Source organism: Xiphophorus couchianus, chromosome 17, assembly GCF_001444195.1.
Source record: "Xiphophorus couchianus chromosome 17, X_couchianus-1.0, whole genome shotgun sequence".
NCBI lineage: Eukaryota > Metazoa > Chordata > Actinopteri > Cyprinodontiformes > Poeciliidae > Xiphophorus > Xiphophorus couchianus.
Genome location: NC_040244.1, coordinates 8,520,238 through 8,547,868, shown reverse-complemented (window position 1 = coordinate 8,547,868; position 27,631 = coordinate 8,520,238). Strand labels below are relative to the sequence as shown.

At 36.5% G+C, this 27,631-nt stretch overlaps 1 protein-coding gene and 1 long non-coding RNA gene across 2 annotated transcripts in view; both read right to left on the bottom strand.

Moving 5' to 3' along the window:
* The window catches only part of pawr (PRKC, apoptosis, WT1, regulator), a 58,731-nt gene that overhangs the window by 5,938 nt on the left and 25,162 nt on the right, over positions 1-27,631 (bottom strand). The window contains exons 3-5 of the mRNA XM_028043813.1: positions 12,622-12,747; positions 5,548-5,582; positions 1,469-1,586 (exon numbers count right to left, since the gene is read on the bottom strand). Of these exons, the coding sequence (XP_027899614.1) occupies positions 1,469-1,586; positions 5,548-5,582; positions 12,622-12,747 (279 nt within the window). The remainder of the gene's footprint in view (positions 1-1,468; positions 1,587-5,547; positions 5,583-12,621; positions 12,748-27,631) is intronic.
* LOC114160901 (uncharacterized) lies at positions 23,078-24,434 on the bottom strand. The gene is made up of 2 exons (XR_003598890.1): positions 23,545-24,434; positions 23,078-23,336 (listed from the first exon to the last, which is right to left on the bottom strand). It is a non-coding gene; the product is annotated as an uncharacterized LOC114160901 (long non-coding RNA).

The window sequence follows — 27,631 nt, the reverse complement described above, 5'->3', positions numbered from 1 at the left end:
TTGGAAGTGTAAGAAACAACCCACACCAAAAATAAAGAGTGCCAGACACTGCTTCCAAAGCTCTTTCAGTCATTTGACCCTGAGAAACATGTCACGCTGAAGTCAAGAAGGCCAGCGCGGTACTTGCATAAAAAAATCTTTTTTCCAAAGCCACTCGTGTGACATTTGATTCTGAGTGGAGTTTTTTCCACTGTGGAAGCAAAAGACATATCTGCACTGGTAAAGGGCATCTCTTCCATCAACAGAGAGGATTTCTGCCACAGTTTGTAGGCAGAAAGTCAAAAATTCAACAATTGCACAAAGATCTCAAATTGGATCATATCTTCTGAACAGAGCTCTTTTTATTGAGGCGTTAAGTTTAACAATCCGGTGTTACTTTCAGAACAGGGAAACACAGAGAATCCAATTTTTATTTGAAATATCAACCATAGAGTACGACGAGATTAGGGGTGCGATGCAGGGTCTTTGTTAAATTGCTTATTGGGATTTGGGCTCTGCTGTTCTATTTTTTGTCTCGTCTTATCCAGGTGTGACTGGCTTTCTATTAAGACGCAGTTATGTAGAGAAAAGACAAGCAGCTACCACTATGACTTAATATTGTGGAGTTCTGCATGAAAAACCTGGAGCTGGGTCCTAAGGCATAATATTATTTCACAGAGTAGGGCTGCATGATTTCAGAAAATATTTATCAATCAGTTTTGATTTCAATCAATCATCATTTTGTGACTCTTTAACAAATAAAAAATGCTGTAGTAATCAGAAAGAACCCACACGTGCAAACTCCATGTAGGAAAACTTCAACCCAAGATTCCAATGCAGGACATTAATGGGGCAAAGCAACAATGTGAAATTACTTTAAATCTAATTAGCAGACTGCTTACTAGATAAAGAGGGGAGGATGTGCTTGAGATCATTCAAAGAAAGTGTGTGGCAAGCAAAATCATCTATAAACCTTCAGTGAACATCTGTAATTACACATATCCACTACGTTTCAAATCTGATGACTTTTGAATGCAATTGCTTTTACTGCATTTCACATAGGAACATCCCAGTAAAAGGGAATATTAATGCATATATATCATATTTGGTTTTATGTTCTTAAAAACTGTGTAGATTTTTTTTCACTTCAGTTAAGCACCAATTTGTGTTGGTCTATTATACAATCTCATTAAAATACCCAGAATGATAATAATCCACCACCTGAAGCAAGGTAATATCACACTTATTTGACAGGAACAGAGCAACACACTCTGACCTTCATAGAGCAGGCAGGGAATAAAACCTGCCAACAGGCTGGTTCACCTGGAGCATCAGAGCAGATGCTCACTTTACTCACCTTTTTCCTTCATAGGAAATACAAACCTTTAGATGTTATCAGGCTGATATTTACCTATATTTGTGATGACAGGTACAACATTGCTCATGCTTCTGTGGAGGCGAAGAACAACAGCTCAGACTATGTACGTACCTTCTCCAGCTCATCCACCCTCTTCTGCAGATTTTCATCTCCACTCTCTGTGCTGTGACGATTTTCTCGCTGTCTGATGTTCCCACCAGCCTCCTCTTCCATCTCCTGCCTTGCAGAGCTGTAACAAATTCAAACAGACCATATTAAACCTTGCTCAACTTTATTATATTGGTCCTTCAACTTCATGTCCTTCATGAAGTTCTAAAAAAAAAAGAAAGAAAGAGTGACATTTAGGTGTTATTGTCTCCATTCAGAGGCCGTTTGAAGGTATGAATCAGAGGCACATTATTAAACTTCAATAGGATGACACATCTATCATCAAAAGAACAGGTGGGAATATCTTCAGCATATTTGCACTTTCAATTAGGCCTGTATTATTAACAACCCCTGTGCTTCTTATTCTTTTAATGGTGAAGAGAAAGATGAGGATTTGCAATTTTTGTATAAAAAGGCTTCCGATTAAGAAACATTTCATATATTTCAGCTTCAAAAGCCTCCTAGCGTGGCAGTAGCAAATGTGCGTCACTGTTCTTAAGTTGCAAAGAAAATAGATTTAGAGGTTTCTGAATGAACTTTGAGCACCACACAAACTAGCTTCAAAATAATTATGTGCAGTTTGCTTTCTTATTTGTTAGACCTTTTTCAAATAATTACTGACAAGTGGAAAACTTGAATTGCTTTCTCTGCAGAATGTGACCAGTTTATAAAATTCAATTGCCAGATAATCAAACTGCAGTGGAGACGGCAGGATTCATTGAGATGAGCGAATGTTTGAATCATTTCACTGCTGAAACAGACATGAGACCCAGAACAATCACGTTGAGCATACATGGTATGGGTGCTCTACCAACTGAGCCACCCTGAACCTCACAGCCTTTTTATTTTGCTTTCAAAATATCAACATGAAACATTTTCCCTTTTAAAATGAGTCCACCAGGCTATTTTGGTGTGAAAACAATCCTTTGCTGTTCACTGAGTTATTTGGACATTGTAGACTGTCCACCTTATTCATCATCAAATTAACTTTGCTCAAAGGACCATAGCCTCAGGCAGCAAACAGATCCTTGGTATGATAGCACCACTACCGTGCTCAACAGTTTGCACAGCATCCTAAGGTTTGAATATATGGACAACCTTGGACAGAGGAGAGGAAAATTGCTAAATTTAATCTTGTTTTTAAAACTACTACAATCAAACATTTAACTCTTTATACTTTTCAAATAAATCTGAAAAACTGATATTTGAGCATATCTTTGGTTAACCTCTAACCACAACGTTTGAGATCATTTAAACAGGAATCTTAATTTTTAATGGCTTTAAGGAATTATGTTTAAGTAAATCAGTGGATACATGTGTGGGTATACACAAATGAAATTAATAAGCATCCAGGAATATGATTTGTAATAATTTACATTGATCACATGTATTGTTTGCCCTGTGTGTGCACAAATGTTACAACAGGAAGATCTGTTAGAAATTACAGAGAGTGTTGAAAATCAACATTTTATTGACTTTACAAACAGCATATCTGCATGAATCTTTTTACCAGCTCATTATTTAGTATAAAATCCAAAACCAAGAACTGAAATCTTATTTGGTTAACATCGTGTTTAAGTTTCCAAGCCTTCAGTGCCATTTATCATGCACAGCAGGTGTTTTTCTATGCTATGACATTTATACAGCCAACAGCTCATTTTTGTTCCTTCCTACAAAGAAAACAACAAAGACTGGAGAATCCTTTGCTTTTGATTTAAGCAAAGTCCTTGAAGTACTCTCCCTTGTACTTCTCTGCACCCAGACAAGGTACATTTCCTTTGTCTCTTTTCTTTGTTTAAAGTGTATGAGCATGCTGAAAAATTATCTGAACAGGACGCTTCTAAAGAAGCTCAAAACAAAAGGCATACCTTTCATATACCTCTTCCTGCCGTCTCCGTGGTGCCCAGAAACACTCCACAAACCCAACAAGGGTTCTCCAGGATGCACAGCAGGGGCTGAGGCTGAGCCTAAACATCCACGGCCTCAAGACTAAATATCACACCGTGGCCCATTAGCACCCCACAGAGTTTGGTCTGAGAGTGAGAGGCAGAGCCAATCACACACTCCTGGGAGCCTCAGCAGGAGAGAGGGTTGGAAGCACAAACAGGAGGGGCAGCAGCAGCCACAGGTATACCAGTGTCTTTCCACAAACTCGTATTGATGCAGAATAAGCCACATCTTCACTTGAAGCCACATGACAAAGTATTAAAGCGCTGGATTTGCAGCCTGCTCACCAATCTTTCCATTCAGAGCTCCAAGGTTAGAAAATTAATCAGTGAGGTCATTTAAATACTACAGCATACCAAATAAAAATATGCTTTTCACCAAGCAGGATGTTCATCACCCCATCATGGGTAACAAAGCCAAGTTAGTCAAGTTAGCATGGGTAACATGGGTCACAAATTTAATGGGAATGCATCCAGAAGGCCAGTCCACATATGTAGCTTAGTAGAAGTGCAAACAATGACAAACTAATGTGAAACATGTTGATGCTCAGCAACTAGACAGAACTGACGACAAAAATCACACTGATTTCAACACAATAAAACTCATAACACCAAATAAAAATTATGATTCTTATACATTATTGATAAGATTAAAGAAATAAACTGCTGAAAAGAAATAGGCAATTTTATTTTACTGTTTATATCATGATGGTGATAGGACTGTCATACAGCAACGGTCTTCAGTCAGAGGCCTCTTCTAATTTGGTGCAAAACTGACTGCTAACAGAGGTCCTTCCTAGCCACAGCATCTCCATCCACAATTAATTCTTTGAAGATTTGTGAAAGATATGAATTACAACATTCATAAGTATTTTAAAATTTATCTGTAATTAAACAACTTTTTTTGTTAAAATATTATTTAAAGATTTAGAGTGATATAGTAAAAGTTGTTCATGCTATAAAACCCTTCAGGTGGGCTGAATTAAAATAATTCACATCAATGCAAAACATTTATGAGTTTTCTTCTTCTACAGGTTGGTTTGGACGGAATTTTTCTTGTTGTTTTTGTTGATCTGAAATATTTAAGAGTGACAAATGTGCAAAAAAGGAAGACATCTGAAGGTTCAAATAGATTAATATTACATTTTCTTTTCATTGCTTAGTGACATGATTTTCAGTGTCAAGATAAGTGCAGCAATTAGATGTGTGGGTGTTTTGTTTTTGTAGACTTAATACATATAAACTGATTTTCAATAATGACAAAAACCAAAAAATCCTTCAGGTTCTAACACCAATGTGTTAGAACGACACACTTTCCAACAGGAACATTTTAAAGACAGTAAATTAGAGAGTGCTTTGTATTGTTGCCCTTTTAGCCATCTTGTGCGACCCAGCCCACCTGGCAGGTTATCTGTTGCAGAATTGCAGAGCATCCAAGTGTAGCCGGGCCAGCTGATGGGGCAAAAACCATAATTACACAGACAGATTGAATGTCAGCTTGAGAAACAGGCTCAGGGTTGGATTAGAATTGCTCACTTCGATTGCACAGACAGCAAAACAAATACTGCATACTTCATTATCAAGTAAAATAAACAAATAATTGAGTCTTAATGATATGTCGGAAAAAGCAAGGGAAAAAACTATACAGGAAGTGAAAATATGTCTGCTAGGAAAGGAGCCAAAGTTGATGTTTGTCGACTTCGAGAAGAAGTTCAAAAGCCTTTCATCAAATGCCAGAGCAAAGCTAAACCAAACTGACCCAGTAATTTCCCACAAAACCTTTCAAAGCAAGCCATTTACTTTTAGCACTCCATGTCTGCCACAGCAGGGAAGTGAAGGCCTGAACCAAGTGTCATAGGTCCAGATGGTGTCCTGTCAGCTACTGTTCAAAAAACAGCCATCAGCCATCATCCTTCTTGAACCATAACAGCAAGAAACAGGCTGCATCGAGGGAGGAAAACTCTGGGAAATCAAAACAGTCCAGCAGTTTCAGAGAAAATCTTGCAATCATCATCTCCAGGCTTCTTTTCACTCACTTGACCGACTTGTCAAAAAATGACACTTTATGCCTAATCAAAATCAAAATATGAATCTCACCTCTTAAAACGTCCAGAAGCAGCTTTAGGGGTTTCCTGCGAAACAAATGAGAAAAATTGCTTAATTTGCATACACAGTGTATTAACAGAAAAATATAACTCTGCTTGTTCCATCTGCCTAAGGATGTGTTGGCTCACCACGAGGAGAACAAAAAGACATCTACAGAAATAAGAGAAATTCATCAGGAGAAGCATTTATAAAGAGCCTTAAGGTTGTGCATGAAAGTTCAAAAGCAACAGCTGCTGAGCTGATATAAATGGGCTTTGTTTCATTCCATAGTTCACCACAAACTCTGTAGCCTCAAGTTGGAAAAGGCAATCTTGTTTTGAAACATGGAAGGGGTGTTTTTTTTCTTATTTTCCCATTATTGTATAATCTAAAAAAGATCTAAAGATTGTTTAGATCTATCCAGCAGTGAGTGGCATTGCCTTCAGGAAAATCTCGCTTTGGAGAAAAATGAAGTGTATGTCGCAGGTTCTGGGAGATGAATGCGGATCTCCTTTTTCCTGAGGTTCTGTGCAGTGAAGGGTCCTAAGGTTGATTGAAGAGCCGTTGTTCTGCTAGACTCCATTCATCAATGCTTATTTTTTTTGTTTCATACATGCAGCCATCTTTAAGACTGACATGTATGTTACCTGCAGATGAATTGTGGCCTTCACCTCTGAAATATAAAAAGATTTGTACAATGCAACGTCAGAGCAACAAGACTGCTTCAGAAAAAGAAATAAAAATTTTTTACAACATTTTTGGTAATTAACATGAAACTAACATCTCCTTGAAACTAATATGAATTAGTTTTAAGGAGGTGGATTTTTGATACAGAAATGGGTGTGAACATACTTTGATACAACTGCAGAAAAGCAAAAATTAATGCTGAAAAATTAGTAGAGATAAGAAGAGTTGCACAAAATGTAGTCACAAATATGTAAGACTTAATTTTTCCAATTTTTATTATAAGCCTTGCTTTGACATTAATACACTAGACAAAAGATTATTCAGCTATATCCTATTCTACTTTAAGTTGCTGAGCTTTATTAAACTCCATATAACTTTTTATATTTTAGGTTCTTTTTTTTTCACATATCTAAGGTCAAAATAATTTTGCATTTACCTACAAAACACATCCACTGACTTGTTTACCTCAATCAAAAAAACTAATTTCAGTAAATATGCTGTCTAAATGTAAATGTGTGTTTACTGCTATTCCTCCACACAATGGCATGGTATGTTGAATAAAGTACGAAAAAACTGAAATAAATCCCTCCTGAACCGAGCTTGAATTGCTTTCATTAGCAATCAAAACTGCTGCTGCAGTGTTTCTAAGCTAATTTGAAACAGATGAACAGAGGTAATATGGAACAGAAATTCATCATTCACAAATGCAAGAAAGGGGAAGTTCATCCACAAATATGTAAGCAAAGTAAAACACACTAAAACATCTGTTCGCTTAATCAAATCCTTTTAAATGTACTTCATCATTCATGATTCTGACTGGATTAAGCTTATGAGTCACTCTTTTTAATGTGTTTTCCATAACTACTTGATTTGAATTAGGCGACACGATTAAGGAGATTAAACTTAAAGTATTTTTGTATAAAGAATAGTTCATGTGAACCGTGCACCACTTTAAACTTTCAAAACAACAAAGAGAGCACAATCCGCCACACAGGAGTTTTTATAACAAGAATAAAAGATCAAAATTTCATACTTTTCAGATTAGAAATTCCAGAGTTCTCAGTCATTTTTGTCATAAATACATTAATGTATTTATAATAAATATGTAACCTGACATGGAAAGCTGACATGCACTTCAGGGACAATTCTCTGGAAAAACCCCCAAAACAAAACAAAAAAAAAACCATCCAAAGATTCTCCTTTTAACACAAATTATTTTTCAAATATGGTCCAATGAGCAACCTTAAATAGCAACACAAAATTCTCAACCCCTTCTAGCACAGTAGGTTTGCAGCTTCATGTTTTAGTGACTACAAAGATGCTGGTCGTTTATTAAACAGAGTTTCTTAATTTTATTGAGAGTGATTATTCACTTCATTCAGTAAAGAAACTAAAACTTAATCTCATCAATATTGTGTTAGTATGAAACACATTTTATACTTTAAATAAATCAACTTTTACTTTCCGTTCTCCTTTGCCGCAGGCCTACTTCCATGTTATTGGTTCTACAGGATCTATGTTCCAGAAATTTATATTAAAGTCAAAAGGCAATTTGAAATAGATTGTGCATGGAATAAATTGAAAAATAATCAACAGTCAACTTAGTTGACAGAGACACAATTTTCAGCCCAACAAGTAAGTAAGTTTCACTTATAAGAATGCTTCCAACCACATTTATTTACAGACAATGACTAATGAAAAGTAGCACAACCTAAATGGAAAACACTTGTCACCAAAATACTTCCCAAATTTTATTTGCCACATCATTAAACAAAACTTTTAAACAATTTTCCCTTTAACACATCAGAGAAGTGTAGACAAGGTTGGCCGACCTTATGCGCTACGCCTTTATTCATCATACCTGATGAATAAAGGCTGAGTTGATACTCCCCACATGCTTCAGCACAGACACAAACATATCTGTAAAATACCTTCTTCACCAACAGAGCAAAAATAATGTTTAGCTCTGTTCTGTCTTTTCTATTTTTCTTGAGGAATTTAATAATTTCAGTAGAAAAAGCTTAAACAAAATGCATATGTGGCTTTTTCAAGAAGAACAAAGGCTCTGACGCTGGGAGATAATTCCTGGCTCCTGAAAGAGGAAAATGTGTATTTAAATGAAAACATTTGTAGATTTTTGCTGACATTTACTGAACATTTAACTGAAAACATCAAGGTTCAATCTGATTCTTCTGTGCCTTACTGGGCTATTGTTGGAATGTTTTTCACTGTTCTCACATTTCATTAAGAAGCTGTCAGAGTTTGACGCCAGCTGCAGAAAAAGACCTTAAAATGCCAATCTTTGATGGAGTGAAGGTGAAAACATGACAAGTGTTCACTCTAAACACCAGAAGACACGTTCAACTTTTGTCTCCATTTGGAGTGCTAAATGTAATAATAATAAAAAAAGAAATATACCTGTTAGTGTGTCCTTTCCTCATCTAACATTTTCTCAGAGGAAGAAATTTTAAAGCATGAATTATAAAAATCACATACAAAAGACATTTCCATTTTTGCTTAAAGCAAATTAGTTTTTCCTTTTTAAGCAGCTTTTTGACACAAACAATGTCACTCTGGTATGGAAAGCCATTACCATACATACTACTATGCACGGTCTTAGTATCAAGTTTGAAGTTAACTGAAGAGGGGGGACATCTCACAGAAAACAATCTCCTCTGACACAGTGTAGTTCATGCAGCAGCGGTAACGGGTAGATCTAGCCAAGTTGGCAGCCAGACCATCGAGGCAGCAGTGGGTGTTTGTTAGCATAAAGTTTTACATATAAGAAAATATATTTAATCCCTTTTTTAGTTTCTATGCATTTTTAAATTACAGATTGCTTTAATAAATCAAACATAACTCTCTCCAAATATTCCACAATATTTAGCTGCAGCTGCAACTTGTTTTCCTGTGTCTGAGCCAAATGAGAAATATTGTATATCTCTATTCTGACTTCCTTTCATGTCCTTTGACAAACTGCATCCTCTTACCATTTTGACAGTGACATTAATATAATGCAGTTAAATCATTATGAGTACAAATATTACTAATTTAGGAAAGTTGAGACTTTTATCTGCTTCCATTCACTGCCAAATTTGTAACACAACCAAAGCACGGCTAATATAAAATATACTGATGAAATTGGAGTGTTTACATAGCAACTGGTTGGAACAGGAGAACGAATTACTTCTAGCTTTACATTTAGTTTTTGTCACAAGCAGGCATTCCACTGATGCAAGTTAGAGAAAATTGATTTTTCAAGCTTCCACTAGACAAACTCGATTGATCCTTAATCTCACAGGTCACCATGAATTCTTGTAGAAACTAGTGAATTTGCCATCTATAAACAATTAATGTTTATAACTTGTTTTTTAATTAATCTAAAAGACTTTTACACCTGAAGGAACAATAAACAAATAGCAAAACCTATAAAGTATACGTATTAAGAGCCCACATTTCAAGCATTGTATATATCTCATTACCCTACTTTCATTGCTCACAGTAAAGATAATTACTCTAGCTGTGATTCAGAGGTGTGAATAAGTATTTGTTCAGACAGAAACAAGAAATGTGATGAAAAAACAGCTGCTCCTGTAGGAAATGTCACAAGATTGATTGTTTAAATCTATTCTACATCAGAACCGAGAGGCGATAATTAAAAATGCAGACGAGGCTTGTTAAAAAGAGCTGAATTTGGAGAGTCACCACTTTATCTGCTCCAGGTTGAGAGTAAGACAGACAGACCTGGCGCCACTTTAAAAGCAGGTAATTCTGAGTTATGTTCCATATGTTGGATCTTTTTTCTTTTTCCTCCTGTAGGACTTGCATGGCAGGGTAGGGGTAAGGCTGGTTAAGCAGGACCACATGACTGCAGAAGGATATCACAACATATAAAAAAACACGGATAAGAATTATTTTTCCATGCTCGTAGACATGACTTGGACTTTCTGTTATAAACAAGAAAAATTATGGCTTGTTTTGTTTGGAATAAATGCTCCGAGACCTGGAGAGACATTTAGGAGTCAGATGCAGCTCTGTAAAAAATCTGAACTGAGAATCTTTTGAAGGCTTTTCTTCCTCCAGATATCTTCATACCAGCAAGCAGGTGAAAACTGTATATCATAACACTGCTGCCACGGCAATCACTCATCTCGTCATGATACAAGGAGTTCGACAGGCACAACTATTTTTTTAACCTGCTCTTACTTCACATGTCAGTTTGATAGCTGTGTAGGGAAACCACAGTAAAAATGTATCCCTGCTGCTTATGGAGCAGAATAAAAAAATATGTTTTAAAAATCAGTGACAGCTATATATGAATGGATATGAAAGATCCTGCACATCCACATCTGGTTTCATACATAAAGGTGTAAAAGGAAGCTTAGAAAGAATATTCTGTTTCAAGTGACAATAACACAATTTGGGCACCAATGCATAACAATGGACAATAAAAACTAAAGCAGTGAAAGAAAAGACCTTGCAAACTGGCCAGAAATTTAAGTGATGTAATAAAGATGGTCTGGCTTTAATTCATTAGTTTGGGAAAAATAAACAGCACTTGTGACACCAAATATGTAATTCTGACAGCTTTCAGACAGATGCACTTCCAAATACCTAATTAATAAGTCTTTGAAATGTTTTGTAGAGCGAAGTAGTGAAGCAGCTGAATTTTTTTCTTCACATAGCCAGTTTATATTGGATTAATTAAACTGAGATCTGTCAATGTTTGCTGACAACCTACTTAAAAAAATACTTTCATGATCTGACTGCAGACCATGAAAAAGTAATCCAACACATCTGTGCATGAAGTATGTGGTGTCCCAATCCCTAGACTTTTGGATCTTCATTCCAGGAAGCAAAGATTTCTTTTTACTTTTTGTAATACTACCAGAGAAACTGCTTTTGGTGGGTGAGGAGTCTTTGTGAAGAGTAGAAGTTCTTACACATTCTTCATTTTTTTAAGAAGAGAACAACTCCAGAGGCTCTTTTTTTGGTTCATTAAAGTTTTTTCTTGTTTTGAAAAGGTCCATTATGATTTTGTGCATTCACACCAAAAGCGTTTTGAGCATTTGACATGTCAAGAGTGCCCAATGCATCCAACAAATAAGCCGGCGACGGAAAAAAATAGCTAGAGCGATTTTGAAGCGTCTAATGCGCCTTTGACGTGCCTCCACGTAGACTCTGAATGAAAACCAGATGTGTGAAATGGTAGATGTAGAGCAAAATGTTAAGCATCTGCATTCAAAGTGCATATGTGTCGAACTTGAAGCGTCGGACTCGTTTTTGATGAGTGTAATGTGTTTGGTGTGAATACGCCATAAGGTTTTATACGTTTAAGATTTTTTGTTAAACTAGAGGACTAATGTCTTCTCTTCTAGATCAGATGCGTGGCAATGCTGAACTCCTCGCTGTTTGTTTACAAATGACTAAATAGCCAAATTTCTTACTTTTGATTATTGGTTTATTTTTTAATCAAAGCCACAACTCAGCAGGTGCTGTCACAATTTTCCTGTTAACATGGTATTCATGTACACATTTCATACACAAGCCTCTGCTTGGTATAAACAGCCTCAGACAGTTTCTGCCCAAAACAAAATAAGCCCACTGATGCACAACAGCCAATCCATCTGGAACGTGACTACGTCCAGATCCATGCAGTTGTCACACAGCGGAAGATTCTTCTTTAAAAGAAAAAAGGCTATTTTTATGTCGGTCAGAAATAAAAGAAAATACTTGTTTGTCATTGTGACACAGTGTGATGCATTTCAACCCCCCTCTGAGATCAGGTTCTTATTGGAAATCACTGTGTTCATTTGGAGCTGGTGTGAAATTAGATTGCATTTTGTAGAACATAAACTGCTCTAAAGCATGACTTAAATTACAAGTATTTCATTTCCCGCTAATTCACTTATGTTTTCATTTTGCAGACCACTTATCAAAATTAATATACGGAAGTGCATTATGTCTCTGCATGGATTCCATTTGAATAAAAATAATCAATCTGCTGGTTGGAAAGCCAAGAAAAAAACAAAACAGACATCATAAGAAGCCGAGATGAAAACAGGTTCCCAAATACAGTCTGTTGCTCAGTTGGGTTTTTTCCCCCCAAATACCTGGTTTTAAAAATATGCCACCATAAAAACGTAAAGGTTTAAACCATTTTACATGGCATTTTATGGCTCTTCATTGCTCTTTCAACTGGAGTTCCCTGGGATGATGAAATGCTGAGACACCTTTGTGTTTTGAATCACGGCTTTCTCTTCGCACAAACTCAGCTGAGCTCTGCCAGTGTCTTCCTGTGCAACAGTGCCTCTGTTTGGCAGCACAGAAGTAACAATCTGCGCAGCGCACAGGCTGAGAATAGACAAGACATTCCTCCTCTGCGTCTGAACCTCTTACCAGTAGGTTGCCGGTGTCCGGGTCAGCTGTCATAGACTCATTCTGGAAAGTGTTTGCCTGAACCAGCTCCTCTTCCTCACGTCTGCCTTTTTCTCCTGCATCGTCATCATCCAGCTCATCCAGGCTCTGATAGAGAAAAAGAATATAAAGAAAGAAAAAATTTTTAGGCAGACGTTAGGAAGAGAGAAAGAAAACACAAAACACAGAGTAGAAATATTTTTTTTCTGCAACAATTTTTTGATCACCCTTACTGAACAAGTATGTTTTATACAGATAAACAGATGGTAAGTGCATCATAATCTTGCTTGCTGTTGTCTTTATAACATCTTCCAGCTGAAAACATACAGACAGAAGTTCACATTGTTTTAAAATCTGCATATTTAAACTCGTATTTGTGTTTTATGCACTACTGCTTCCCCACTCCATCAGTGAAACTGATAAGCTGTGGTAATGATTCCTAACTAAGATTTTAAATTATTTTGAGACAGCAGAATAGCTGCCTCAGATCATGTCAGTTCGTTAAAACTTTAGCACAAGAAAAAGCAGCAGGAATTTTGGGTACGTAGATCATCTTGTTCTATTGAGGTTTAATCTCAGGTTTGAAAGTGAACTATGTCATTGTATGTATTCCAGGAGAGGAAGTGACTGTCTTCTCCTGTTTGCCTATTTATATAGAAAGTAAGCCTTTCTTATTGTTTGTACTTTATCCATCTGTACAAACGTCAGTTCAAACAGGCAAGTTTATGGCTAAATAACACTAGTCTTGCACTTTAGCTTCTTTTAACCTAGCTTCTCTTTTAAATCCTGACTAAAACATGCTAAAACTCATTTGCAGGAATCAGCAGCTAATTATACACCAACATAAGATCAACTGGTGAAGCATCAGGAAAATAACCAGCCTGCTTGGGGGACTTTTACCTCCTGGAGGCAGGCTCAGGGGATTTTTTTAAAGAGGAATCTGTTTTAAAAACAATAAACAGCTTGCACAAACATGCAAGGAACAAACATCCTTTTGAAAGAAAACAAAGGCATTTAGCTGAAAATATTCAGGCAGAGATCTCAGATAGTGCCTGGGAAACTCTCCAAATTCACTCCTGGTAATATGGATTATTTTCTCCATCTAGAAATCTGTGCAAGAGCTCTGTTTCTAATTCTATCCCTTCTGAGTCGACACAGACACAAAGTTGGAGTGTCCAGAGAGAGAAGTGATGGATAAAGGCATTCCACAAACAGATTTACATAAGGATGGATTGTGACAAGAAGTTGAGATTGAGGCCACAGTCTTGGAGGGTCATGATTTAAACCAGCCTTTCCTTTTTCACGCTGCAGAGTGAACAAAAGATGCCAGCTCAACAGACCCTTCAGTGGTAAAAATAGCCTTACAAGGTTAACAAGGAATGCAGCCATTTGCAGGGCCTTTCCTGTCAAAGCGTTTATCAGTTCTCCTTAGGGAAAATGCCAGCTCTTTTCCTCTTTAGCTGGTTTTATGCTTGCACTGTAGTTTTGCAATATTCCTCAGAGAATCTGAGGAACCATGCGGGATGGCATGCGGGAAACCAGCAGTTTTGCCGGCGCAGAAAACTTTCCATCAAGGCACCAAGTAAAGTCTCTGAAAAATCGGACTGGGAAAAAATGTACAAACATGGCAACAAATCTTTACTCCCCTTTTTCTCATATGGTGTTTTCCACTCTCTCATTACCTTGGATACCATCAAATACATGTGGTAATGATATAATCCTAAAAGAACAGCCATCAAGCAGTCTCATCGATCATTCTTGGCATGTTAAGAACACCCAATGGTTTCCAAACCAAAATCTTTGAATCCTGTTTTCCCAGTCATGTCCCATGAACGGGTTCTGTTAACAACTGAAAAGGAAAAATCTCTGTTTCACTTTGTATTAAATAGTTTGGTTATTCCAAGTGGCCATCTCTATTGCTAAATCAGAATGTGCCTAACTGTGATCAGACTTTGCAATAAGTATTTGTTCATGTTTATGTACTGCATGTTTTCCCCAATGAACATTTCTACAAAAGGAAACGTAAAGAGTCCCTTAAAAACACTATTAAGATCCGATCAACTTTTTCCTAACTTCTATGCATGTATGGTTATCAATTGTTTCAATGAAGGAATTAGTCCAGAAACAGCATCATCAAAACCAAACCAGACAGGCCTGAGATACAGCTGTGGGGAGGTTCAAAATGAAAACACTTGCAGGACACTGTCTGCTATTTTTTTATTATTATAAGGATGGGTGCCTTTAATGGTTCTGAAATAAAATGCCACCAATATGTGGGAAACAGGAATTTTTGGGGTTACCAAAAATAATTACATTAAACAGAAGTCTGCTTGTGTCAACACAAAGTGAACTTCTCAGTGACCAACCACTCTGCTATGCACAATCTTCCCTGAAATGTTGAATTGGGGACCTCAAAGTTTGTTTTGGATAGAAAGGCAGCTCTCTTTTTTCACCCTGTAGTATTCCAAATTGCTTTGCATTTCCATCTATTCCAAATAAAGGGAAGAGAAATCTGTGTATGCATCCATATAAGGGAATCTTCTACTCCTGAGCTCATCATAATATGTGTATTTTTCTGGTCACTTTTTCACCCTTGGCGGCTGAAATAAGCAGTCTGGGTGCTGAGGGATGATTGTGCAATGCTTTGACATTGAAAAATTAAATGTTTTAAAACCAAAAGTCAAGCTAATGTTAGATGTTACACAATGATCTGACAGTTTTTGTCTATTATTTACACATTCTGCACTAACTTTAAGTTTTACTGAAACAAACCAACATCTGATTTATATTTGAAATTCTGCAGAATGATCTTTTAATGAGCTGAATGTTTGCATACTCAGTGAAACAGCTTAGACACTGCTTTTTCCACAAAAATGGTCAATCAAACTCCTGACTTAATTTAATTTTGTGAAGTTGGGTTCATGGAGTCCAGCTGTGGCTAATTAAATAAATTGAAAGCACTTCCAATCAAAACACTGTAGTTTACAAATTCCTGCAATGATGAATTGTGTAATAAATGACTACAAGATATGTTGAAGTTCTGATAAATATATGTCTATAGTCTTACCACTGATAATTCCAGAAATGTTGCATTGAAACTTGTTTCCTGTTTACAAAAGCATAGTGTGAGGGCGTTGAAGGAGTTTACATTAGCAGAACAAGGAAAACAGTTACCCCGCTTTGCTACGATCTCCATACCCACTTCAGTCGCTCTGCACATGAAATATTAAAGAAGCTACATCTGGAGCAGAACTTCACGGTCTGCTGGAATGTCTGTTGTGGTTGGAAACTCTTTGGGGAGGAAAATGATCAGTCCTTTTTTCCCCCCCCCCCCCCGACGGTTCATCTGTGGCTGGCTGCAAAAATACATCAGACTTTTTCTACAGGACAGGAGGCTTTACCTTTATGCTCTGGGATTTCAGTTAAAAATGACTGCATGACAGCAAAGGATGCAACTGGTGATTGGCTGCCAAAAACTGAGCCTTTTCTTTCAAACTCGTACGACTCAAGCACATACACTTTATACTAAACAAGCAAGGAGTGAAAAGAACCTCTTGCTCAATACCTTGAGGTCTTTTGATTTGCATATGAATATATAATAAAAATGTAAATTCCATGTAGTCCTAAAAACAATTATTTAATATGCCAAAGGTTTTTGGGCAGGGGTTAAATCTTCACAAAAAAGTCATTTGTGGCAATTGTTGTTGCATCTTTGCAAACACAAGAAATTACATTCTTCAGGATGAATAAAAAACAATTATGGAATATGGAGAAACCTCTACTGACTGCAAATTCATAGATTATTTCCATGGATGTCAAGAGGGATTTTTGATCTCATTAACATGATTTCAAAGAGGTTAAATAGTGATTTCATTGGAAAAGTGACCTCCTGTTTCAATAGTTGCCAAGGATTTCATATGTGCTGGTTTTTCACTGTGCCAGTGTCTTGTCCACTTTATCTCAAAATTAATCTCTAAACAAGCAGTGGGCATCTTCAGTGGAAGTATGCTCATGCAGAGGATTTAATGACTGGTGTGCATTAATCACCCGTCACTCACTACAGCACAGAGACTTCATTAGGATGATCCATTAGGAAAGAGATAAACTCACAAGCTGATTAATCACGACTGCCAGCTTGGTCAGGTAACAACACAGATCAAAGTGAGGGCAAAACCCCTCAGAGTTGATAGATTAATTATAAGACGCTGATGCTACCAAGGTTAGTGTCACAGGTATTTCAAATCTGAATTCATCAGATAAGAAATGTGTGCTTGATGGCTTCATGTAAATACAACATATACAGTTGAAATCAGAACAAAACCCCAAAGATAGACAGCTTTCTTCAAAAATTACTGTAACATAAGATAAATTCTAACACAGTTTGACTTTGAACTTGAAAATTGTGACCCTATCTTTGACCCCAAATTAGGCAGTGGTAATTTAATCAACACTGAACCAAACCATGAAAAGAGTCCCACTGACATAAGGAGAGGGTCACAGCAAACAGCTTTAAGCAAATAAGCAAGAGAGTTTCTGGTTGTGATTGTTGATCCGGTGAGCATCAGCAGCATTCCTCTGGATGCGTCAGAGTGAACCAAAGGCCTGAGGGCAGACCAGCTGGGCTCAGCAGAGCTGGGCAGAGATCTTCGACTGTCTGCATGAGCTTTAATGCCTCTGTGGGAAAACGTTCTCTGTATGCTTAGACGTTTGCCAAACTTCTTCTAGTGGTGTAATAACCTCAGCGATGGCTTGGAGCGTCAGCTGGGTTGTAAGAAGCCTCAGTGTGTAATTAATATGTCTCTGTCTCTATCTATCCATCTATATCTGTAGGTTAGTATTTGCAGCTTCTCTTGTTACCCTTGTTACAATCCCAATTGTTAACTCCCACAGACAACCGCATGGCCCTCCATCGACCCCTCTGCTTCGTTATGCGGAACTCGGCAAGAACTTTTACAGCAGAGAGGTTCAAAAGCACAAACCTCCTGCAAAGTTGTCAGTTTCTACATGAATGTTTCACAAATAGAAATCTTCAGACTTCCTCGTCTGGTGAGAAGCACCCAGAGCTGACCAAAGTTGTTCTTGTGGTTTCCACATGGCTGCTGTAGTTGTGGTGTGATTTAAGAGTATGACATCCTATACTGTGGCGGCGAAGGATTTCCCCCAGCTGTAAAACATCTATTCCTCCTGGTTTACAACAAAGAGACGTGTATAAAACTAGCAAAGAACCTCAAATAACCCTCATCTTGGCTTTCAGCATGCTGACTACAGTCCTGACTGTCAAATCTGAAATCCAGAAGAACTATAAAACTATTAAATTATTTTGTAACAGTTTTCAATTAGCACAGTTAGCACTGTGTTATTGAAACCAAAATGTGTTTATCATGTTAAAGTAATTTTCTATGGCTTACTACTACTGAGACTTCAATAAATACTGCAAGAGATTTCTTTATTTTGGTTTGATGAGGGTCATAATTTGTCATCTTTTGTCAAAAGTACTGACTCAAACTGGAATGACAGCCAAAATAATGGAAATTGGGTAAAAAACGTTTCAGAAATAAATGCATAATTCTGTAATATTTAAGCCTTCCTACAACTATTTATCAATAGCTACAGTAATAACGGGTTTGTTTATGAATCAAAATTGAAAGTGGGTTGGTATTAAAAGTCATTATAAACTGGTGAAGAGTTAAAATAACCTTTAGCCTATTAATCCACAAATTCATCTTTTATTAATTCTACTTGTTTGGTCATCATCTGAACATTAAATAATTATTGGTTCATAGAAATTGGCCGTTTTACCAAAAGTCTACAACTATGGCAGGAGAAAGAAAAATTCCAGGAAGACTAAACAAACTCCATTTACTCAACTGTAGAACCACACGCACACCAGATTTCTTGTGTTACGAACTGTTTACTGCAGGTATAAACATCATTATCTCAGGAAATGGAAAGCAAGTGTGCCCTTCTGTGTAGTTGTCTTTCTCTTGGGTATTTGCACGAGCCTCTGACACAAAACAATGCTGGCCTGCATTGGCATGGAAAGAAGACATCATAACACCATAAAAGCCTTACAAGGCAAACAAGAATTTTACTTTTAAAAACTGCAAAGCAATTTTCCTCAACTTTAAATCTATTTAACGTTGTTTTAACAGCAGTTCTACGTGTTTTTCTATAATCAAACTCAGTAAACTTTTACCCTTATTTATAAACTCTTAATACAAGTAAATTACCATAAAATTATGACAAAAAAACAAAACTGTACATCTATTTGTCAAACTGTTTGTCCTTTGACAGATAGCCAAATGGATATATGGGCCGATGGATAATAGATTGCTAGATATACATTTTAGAGAAGGTAACAATTTGGAAGTAAACACAAATTTAACATAACCAGTTTTATTTTCCATTCTTATCAGATCTGGAAATCACCTTAAGCTCCAGACTGAGTAGGAATCCTGTTGTGGTTATTTTTTCAAGTTAGTCATGAAAATTGTCATGTGTACTTTATCAAAGTACAATTAATGTATTGACGATTGATTAGAATCCATCTTATTTTTAATTCTGATTGGTTTTGACAAAACTTAAAACAATGAAGTGAAATTTGTTGTTAATTGGAGCTACATTTAGCTCCTCGTCTATATATCTAAAAACTTTAGATATTTCTCATAAAGAAAATGTAACTAGTAAAACTAGTATATTTTCAGTTGCAGCAAGGAGCTGCAAGTAAAAATACAATAAATTAATCATTGGAAGGATTCATACGTTGTAGATTTTCTTCATAAAATCAAAATCAATACACTGTCTCCTTGATAAATGTTCATTCATCCTGACGAGGCCTTATATAAAAGGGATCACTTAAATACTTGGGATTACGCCACAATTTATCTTACTCATGTGAGCCAAGAGTTTTTCCTTCTGCATGTCCTAACCACAGACCAAACCAACTGTAGCCCAAGAGAGACTGGTTTTGTAGGCTGCTAGAGAATTTACGCCAGTAATCTAGTTTCTGCAAACCAGCAATAATAACAGGCTGCTTTCCGTGTGCTTGCCTGAGAAAGCAGAACGGAAGTGGTCCTGCTTTTTGTCCAATTCCTAATCTCATTTTTGCCCATGTGCTGGCATCTGAACTTCTTCCTTCCTGAACTGATATTTTCTAAACACTGTACACCAAGTATAAATGCATATTTTCTCCCTAAGCTGCAGGATAATGATTATGGCAGTAGCATTATTTTTACAGTGCAAGCAATTTTGGTGGAGTTTATAATAAGCCTCCTTAGGCCCCTCCTGTTTTTATATTTCACACCCTCGCAAGAGTCCTTGGACAAAACAAGGCAATAATAATTCAGGATCTTGTTGCTCTGCAAGTTCAACATTTGACATTTACAGTCTGCTCCTTTCAAATCATGACTTTGTCTTGGAAAATAAACTTGCAGGAATTAATCAAGAGCTAAAAATTTGTAAAGATGTTTTTTGCTTCATGGGACAGCTATCTTAATATTCAATATTCAGAAGAGTACTTTGAATCCAAGGTTTTGCTTAGTACGTTTTCAAAATCAGAGGAGATTGTGCACCTGACATCCAGCATGTTCACCTTGTGACAGCCACGTGTATTTCTCATTCCTATCAGCTGCTTTAGTTGGATACCTAATCAGAACGCTGCACAGAAACCCCTGACCTAAAGCTGTGTTCATAGGTCTCTACCTTTCCACAGACTTCCTCCTTGGAATGTTTTAAATCTCCTCACCAGTACAGAACCCGCACCTGCAACTCAACACAAAACACCTGGTTCTTGTACTTTACCATCTAAGCTCCCAAAGAGGTCCTCTTTAAAAAATTGTAAAAAAAAAAAAAAAAAGCCACATGGAAACAAAGAATACCACAGAGATAAATCTAAACCACCACTGGGAAGTTCTGTCACATTAGGAGCAGAGATCCATCAACACCCTCCAAAGTGCCAAGCAAACCGAATACTACTGTAAACTTTTCACATTTCATCAGGTTACAACCACAAACAATGTATTTCATTGGAACTTTATTTGAAAGATCAGGAAAAAGTAACGCGTAATTGTCATGTAAGAAAAAAATGTCAAACATTTTGCTGTCCTCGCCAAGGGTTTTTGAAACCTTTAACACGTTTGCCTTGTTTTCATCTTCATCCATCTTACCATGGACTCCTATTAGCCTTCTTGTTCCTGCTGAAAAATTTCCTAAAGTATCATGATGTTACCTTGTTTCATTGTTGGGAGAAGTTGTCACAATAGGGAACAGAAAAATGACTTAGTTTTCTTCCAGAGAATGTACTTCCACATGATTGCTACTTAAGTTTTTTGGTTTTCTTTTTTGTTAGCAATATTTTAACCAGGTTAACTTTGATAACTTTCATCTACTGTACTCCTCAGATTAACACTCTCCTTGCCTGGTCTGTCAGTTTCGGTGGACAGCCGAACAAGGCAATAATAACTCAGGATCTTGTTGCTCTGCAAGTTCAATGTTTGACGTTTACAGTCTGCTCCTTTCAAATCATGACTTTGTCTTGGAAAATAAACTTGCAGGAATCAATCAAGAGTTAAAAATTTGTAAAGATTTTTTTTCTTCATGGGACAACTATCTTAATATTCAATATTCAGAAGAGTACTTTGAATCCAAGGTTTTGCTTAGTACTTTTTCAAAATCAGAGGAGATTGTGCACCTGACATCCAGCATGTTCATTCTTGGTAGGTTGGCAGTTAAGTTTTGCCATTCTCTTTTTATTTTTACATAATGCATTCTAATAGTGTCTTGTAAGATCTTCATAACTTGGGATAGTTATGCCTGGTGTGTCTCTTGGTATTTACAGTGTGGTTTGTTCATAAATATTGTCTAACAAACATCTGAGGCCATCAGATGTATTTCTAGTGAAATAAAATGACATGTAGGAGCTTTTGGTTCTATTAGATTTTATTTGGGAGTATCAGAGGAAAGAGGGTTCTAAAGATATGTCCACCACACTTTTCAAATAGTATTATAAAAGATTAACAGTAAACAGTGTATTTTCACTTCACAATTAAACCTGCCTTTTGGTTAATCCATCACATAAAATTCCAATAAAGAAGGTTTAAATCTATTGTTGTAATGTGACAAAATGTAAAAAATATTCGACGGATCACTTGGACAGCCAAATAGCACTCAGCATTTGTGTTTCTGCACGGCCATCACGTCTCTTGGCTGCTGAAGTGTGGTTTTCTTGGCTCTGGAGGTTATTTTTATTCAAAGCTCCAACAACTCGGGGACTAATCAGGTTTCAGAGACCCATCAAAAGAACCGCAGACATGATGGATCCGGAATAAAGCCAGGTTTGCTGAATCCAGCAAGTTATGCATGCATGGCAGCGGGACCGACAGTCCAAATTATTTTCACACACTGTCAAACTGTGGGGTTGACACAAATGAAAAGAATGGTTCGAGAGGCGCAGTGCAGCCAAAAATGACTCAAAGAGCAAAACCAAATGGAACCCTGAATTGTTGCAAGTAATTCAACCTACTACTTATTATAAGTTGCCTAAAAACAAAACATTTTAGCTCTTAATAATATGCAATTTATATTAAACCAGTTATATAACCTTTTCTGAAACATCATACTGCTGCAGATGCACTGGAAATTTGTAACCACTTTTTTGAAAACGTTACAAGTTTTCCAAGACACTAAAACAGTTTTCATTTAACCCGTGCAGTGAAAGTGGAAATGCTTAAACATTCGGAGGCGTCACTAGTTTGCACTTGTTTAGAACAAGACCACAGAAGCCTGAGAGGAAAAAAAGGTCCGTTTCTGCTGAGTGGGAGCTTCATGGGCTCCCACTCAGCAGAACAAGAACCAACGAGTCAAACTTGCCCCCCGTTTGAGTCTGCAATTTTGGAGAGTGACTGCAGGGCTGCTGGTGAGCAGTAACAGCCTGAGGCACCTGGTGGCAGTACTCAGCTAGAGGAACACCTGGTTATAAAAGGTTCTATGACTGTTACGCATCTCATGGAGTCTTCTGAAAACCTGTTCTGAATGATCACATGTTGATTTTTCCTCTGCTAAAGCTCCTGTTTGCCACATAGTCACTTTTGCTGAATCTAAAAATTATACCAATGAATGCATGTTCTTCAAATGATCAAACACTACTGGTCAATCACAATGAGCCAAAAGCCACGTTACTCTTCTGGGAAAATAACTTTTATAATGTTTTACTCTCCAGATTATCCCTTGCATGCAAACTGGAATCCAAGAAGAAGAAATAACTGCTTACAAAATTTTCTGATATTACTGTAATTTTAAAAAGCATCTCTGATAAAACTGATCTTTTCAAAATCAACTTTTCACACTAAGAATTTGTCAATAAGCGGATTTCATTTGTTTAAGACATATTTCCCTTGCAAAAACAAAGTATTCCTAAATACATATACTTGGTTGACATAGACTCTCTTTCTACTAAAACAGAGGAGGAATAAATGTCAAATCTAATCAATCTGCATCTAACCAGTACCAACAGACTGGAGAACGCTCAGGATGCCAGAACATTTGGGCATCATTTTGCTCACAGTTTTGATCTAGTCATTAGACTAGAATGGCCTGAAAAGCAGAGATTTCCTTCAGAGATTGCTCGTTTTGTCATTTTACAGTCTGCTAGTGAGGCATTTTCAAACCTCAGCAACAGGCTGTGTAATTAACAAGATAATCTCTTGTAGAAATAAAACAACCCATTTCTGACAACAGGCATACCCTGCTGCTTCGACTCAGGTCACAATTCAATAAATTTAGACACACAGCTTGCAAGCCAGAGCCCATATTTTATAAATCGAGTCATGGGACTGGACAGTTTTGTAAGAAATAAATTGCCTTCTTTGCTTTGTTGGTTCCAGATGACACCGTAGCTCCTACCAGTACTACATGTGTTTAATTCAAAGAAAAAAAGGAATAGATATCTTTTATAGTCATGGTCAATAGCCGAATCTCTTCAACCAACATGGAGTCGTTTTAATTTATTACTAGATAATATATGACTTAGAAACTAGGAGGCAGAGGTTCATAGTGAGTTCTAGCTTCAAGCTGCAAAATATATTACATATTTATATATAATTGGAATAAACCTTTTATTATAGTACAAAAGAATGACCACAAAAAAGTAAGTTGTTTGTACATTTTGGGTTCTCTGTGTGTATATGCCAACACCAGGAGTCTCCAATATTAAATTTCACTGAAATCCATGATTGATACTCTAAAGAATCCTTAGTGACTAAGAACTTCACTGAACTATTTTTGCAGGTTTCCTGCAGCATTGAAACTACATTCTTTGCAGTACCAGTGCTGCAGGGAACACCTTGGAGGTTTTGTCTACACAAAGCCCAGAAGAAGATAGAAATACTTCAATTTTCAGTCTAGTATTAGATACACCTCAACTTCCATAATCTCATTTATGCATACACCCAACATCAAATTAAGTCTTTTGAAGAACACAAAGTCCGTAAATATTGTAAAAATACCAAAAAGCAATAGGGTTTCCCCCAGTGAATTATAAACCTGGTGGGCTTTACTTGTCCCCCTCACCAGCAGTGTTTGTTTATTTATTTTTAATGAGGCATAAGTAACAGTGATAGCAAAGACGGGTTAAGCTAAGTTTATAGTTGATGCATTGAACTTGCTACCTTTCAATCAAAATGGTCTGTTTGGAAGGTGCTCTCGAAGCACCAGCATTTATATAATCACTCAATGAAGGCTCATTTTGGAGAATACTGCACCAACTCTCTCGTCAAATATCAAAGCCCTAAAGTATTTAGTACATATGTGTACTAAATACTTTAGGGCTTTGATGACTTTAGGGCTTTAGGGCTATTTAGTACATATGTGTACTAAATAGCTGAAATGCGGCTTTAGGTTCCCTGTGACATTTTAGAGGTTATGCATTCAAACTTTGCTAGCCAATAATATAGATGACATGTTTATTTGACTCTTACTACGTTTATAACCTCATTAGAACTAGATTTCATTACCTGAGATGATAAATTTCAGATGAAGTAGTGTACACAGTTGATTAATGGAAAAGAAAATTGGATGGAAATTGTGCGGTATTTACTTAATATTGTGCTGGGTGTGGAACTAAATAAGGCAAGTTCTCCACTTTCTCTGAGCTCTCCAGCATCATAGATAGCATGGTGCAAATACAATATAAGGCCATAAATGCTGTTACTTCTGGTTGAATGGAATGATTCATCCTGAATTGCTGCAATTTTGTTTTATAAATACAAACTCTGTTCCATCCCACGATATCCCTTAGTCATCTTGTAATTTAGTGAGATAACTAGCTGCAAATGGATTTCTATGCCCCTACATTAGAACTTACTGAACACTTCTGTGTTGCACTTCTGTTTAGAAGGTAGGAATTTTGCAATAATAGTCATATTTGGTGCAGAAATTCAAACTCTATCATGATTTTCAGTAGTCAGTGCCAAGGCTGCATGTTCCATAAGCTAATACAATAAGATAAATGGTAACGGTCTGTACTTGTATTGCGCTTTTTCAAATGCAGAGAACCACAAAGCACTTTTTTGTTACACTGACCTACCAAACTGCAAATGTACAGCTCTGCCCTTGTGTTTGACTCTGGAACTACATCCCTTAAACGAACAGCGCCGCCCTTCGGTTTGGCCAAAGAATTGCATCTTTAAATTTCCGCTGTTTTGCTGTTGAACGGACAGATGGAAACAAAAATTTTTTTGAACTCCTGGACATAAATTAGACTTTTTTTTAGTTTTTAGTTATTCTGAATTTTGGATGCAAAATTTTCTTTGTTTTTTAAAAGAATAATTATAATAATAGAGGTTCGTTTATATTAACTTCTGGGTAAATTGTTGCCACTTATTTCTTAGATTTTTTTTATATTGTTCATTTCCGTTTAACTCTTCTTCCAGTTTTTTGTTAAGTCTGTTTGGCTGTGAACACAACAGTTTGACCTCAGTCACATGAAATAAGTCTAGATTTTGCAGTCATTCCAAATATTATTTCAACTACTTAAAGTTCTTTTAAGGAAGAGAAAGTTTGTATATTTATGAAGCGTAAAGTTGTATATTTGTATATTTATGAAGTGTAGAGTTGGATAGCGCTGTTGCTTCCCCACCTGTTGCTGCGTACTAAGAAAAAGCTATTTTGGCTGTGTGGAAATATTTCTAGTCATAACAAGATTAAAATGCATAAACAAAAGGAGCTCTACTAGTCACTTCTGTAAAGGTGATGTTTTTAATTTACAATTGACAAGGTGTTATTAAAATTTTTAATAGTTTGATGCTGGTATTTTTTGCTACAGCAATCACACTGTTACAATTTAAAACTATTTTGTGCCACAAAAAAAACAACAAAACAAATGTTGACATTTGACAAAAAGGTAAAATTGACTCTTTGATGAGCCGCTTTAAAATAGAGCAGTACTTTCAATTTTGTCAACGCTCAAGAATTCCCCCAGAAAACTAAAACCACCACTAAGCCTGGCGGTTTTAGCGCTAGGGCGGTCCACTAGCTGGCCCACTTTGTCTTTGTGTTAAATGTTAAAAGCTGACAGGAAATTTTGGAAATAAAACAGCAGATGAAATATGTCAGTCAAATGCCATTATTTTATTATAAATAGACAACTGTTTGCTAAATATTACTGATATTTCATTATTAAAAAATAACAGGTAGAGTGAGATGAATGCCATACCAAACTTTATTGTTAAACTGGCTATGATTCATACAGGAGCAGAATAGCAGGTCCATATACTGTGCACTGATTGGGCAAAATGTCCTAAAAACTAGTGACTGATCACTAATAAGATGATGATAAAATATGCATAAAATGCCTGTTGGTTCACATTTCGTTAAACTGTATGTACACATAGGACATAAACATGTTAATTTTGCTGTTTAACGTATAACTCAGCATCTGTAAATACATTGCACTGCCTTCTTTTGGGAATATTTGTTAGCCTGAGCACAGCACATAACTTAACTCGGGTTTTAACTCTTGAGCTGAAAAGCAATGCAAACTCAGTTTCAAAAGTAGAAATTTCATACATCTTCCAGTGCTAACCTGTTAATCTGTCTTTTTGGTTGTCAGTACATTAAAGTGAGCTTCCAAAAACTAGCCCTAAAAGGGCAACAGTTAAACTATAAAGAGATTCCTCCAGATTGGCAGAAATGAGAAACGGTGCCAAATTCTTCGCTCAATTAATTGTGGCTTTTGATTTCATCTGCTGCACAGGGATTGAAGACATCATCTTTGGCCAATGATGTTTTTAATTTGTGGTTGGAAAGTATGATTCTTGCTGACTTAATGCCATTTGAAATGCTAATCAACCACATCTCTTCACGATATCCTGAAGGGATCATGTGAGAGCACAGCCTGTGCAGCTCAAGGTTTCCATGACACATCAAATAAAACTAAGTTTACATCTGCCAGCACTATGTAAATATGTACTTACCTTTATATTAAATCACCACTCTCCTTTTTAGCCACATAATAAAACCTCATTATTCCAATATGCCAAAATGGTTGAAATGTAATTGTTTTTAGTTTGTAAGAAGCAGTAAAAAGCTTTAAAATACCAAAAAGTACAAATATTTTGTTTCCCTGACATGTAAAACCGACCCTGAAATTGCAACTATTGCTCAGGGAAATTATATTTGTCACTACAATTACTGAGCTTTTCTTAGTCATGCATCCTCATCTTAGGAATTTCCCTGAACATTTTGGTACTTATTATGTGGAATCAAAACAGTGATGAATACTGTAATATGTTGCCCTTTCAAAATAAGGGTCACAAAGCCTTCAAAACAATTGAATTGATGTAGTATTATTAAATACATCAAGCCAAAAATGAAAATGAGATTGTTGGCCTTTCAAAATAGTTAAAAACTTCAGTTTTGCCATAGTGCTTATTGCAAAAGTAGGTTCCACCTAAGAAATGGACATAAGGATGAATAAGGAATTCATTTGGGCATGGTC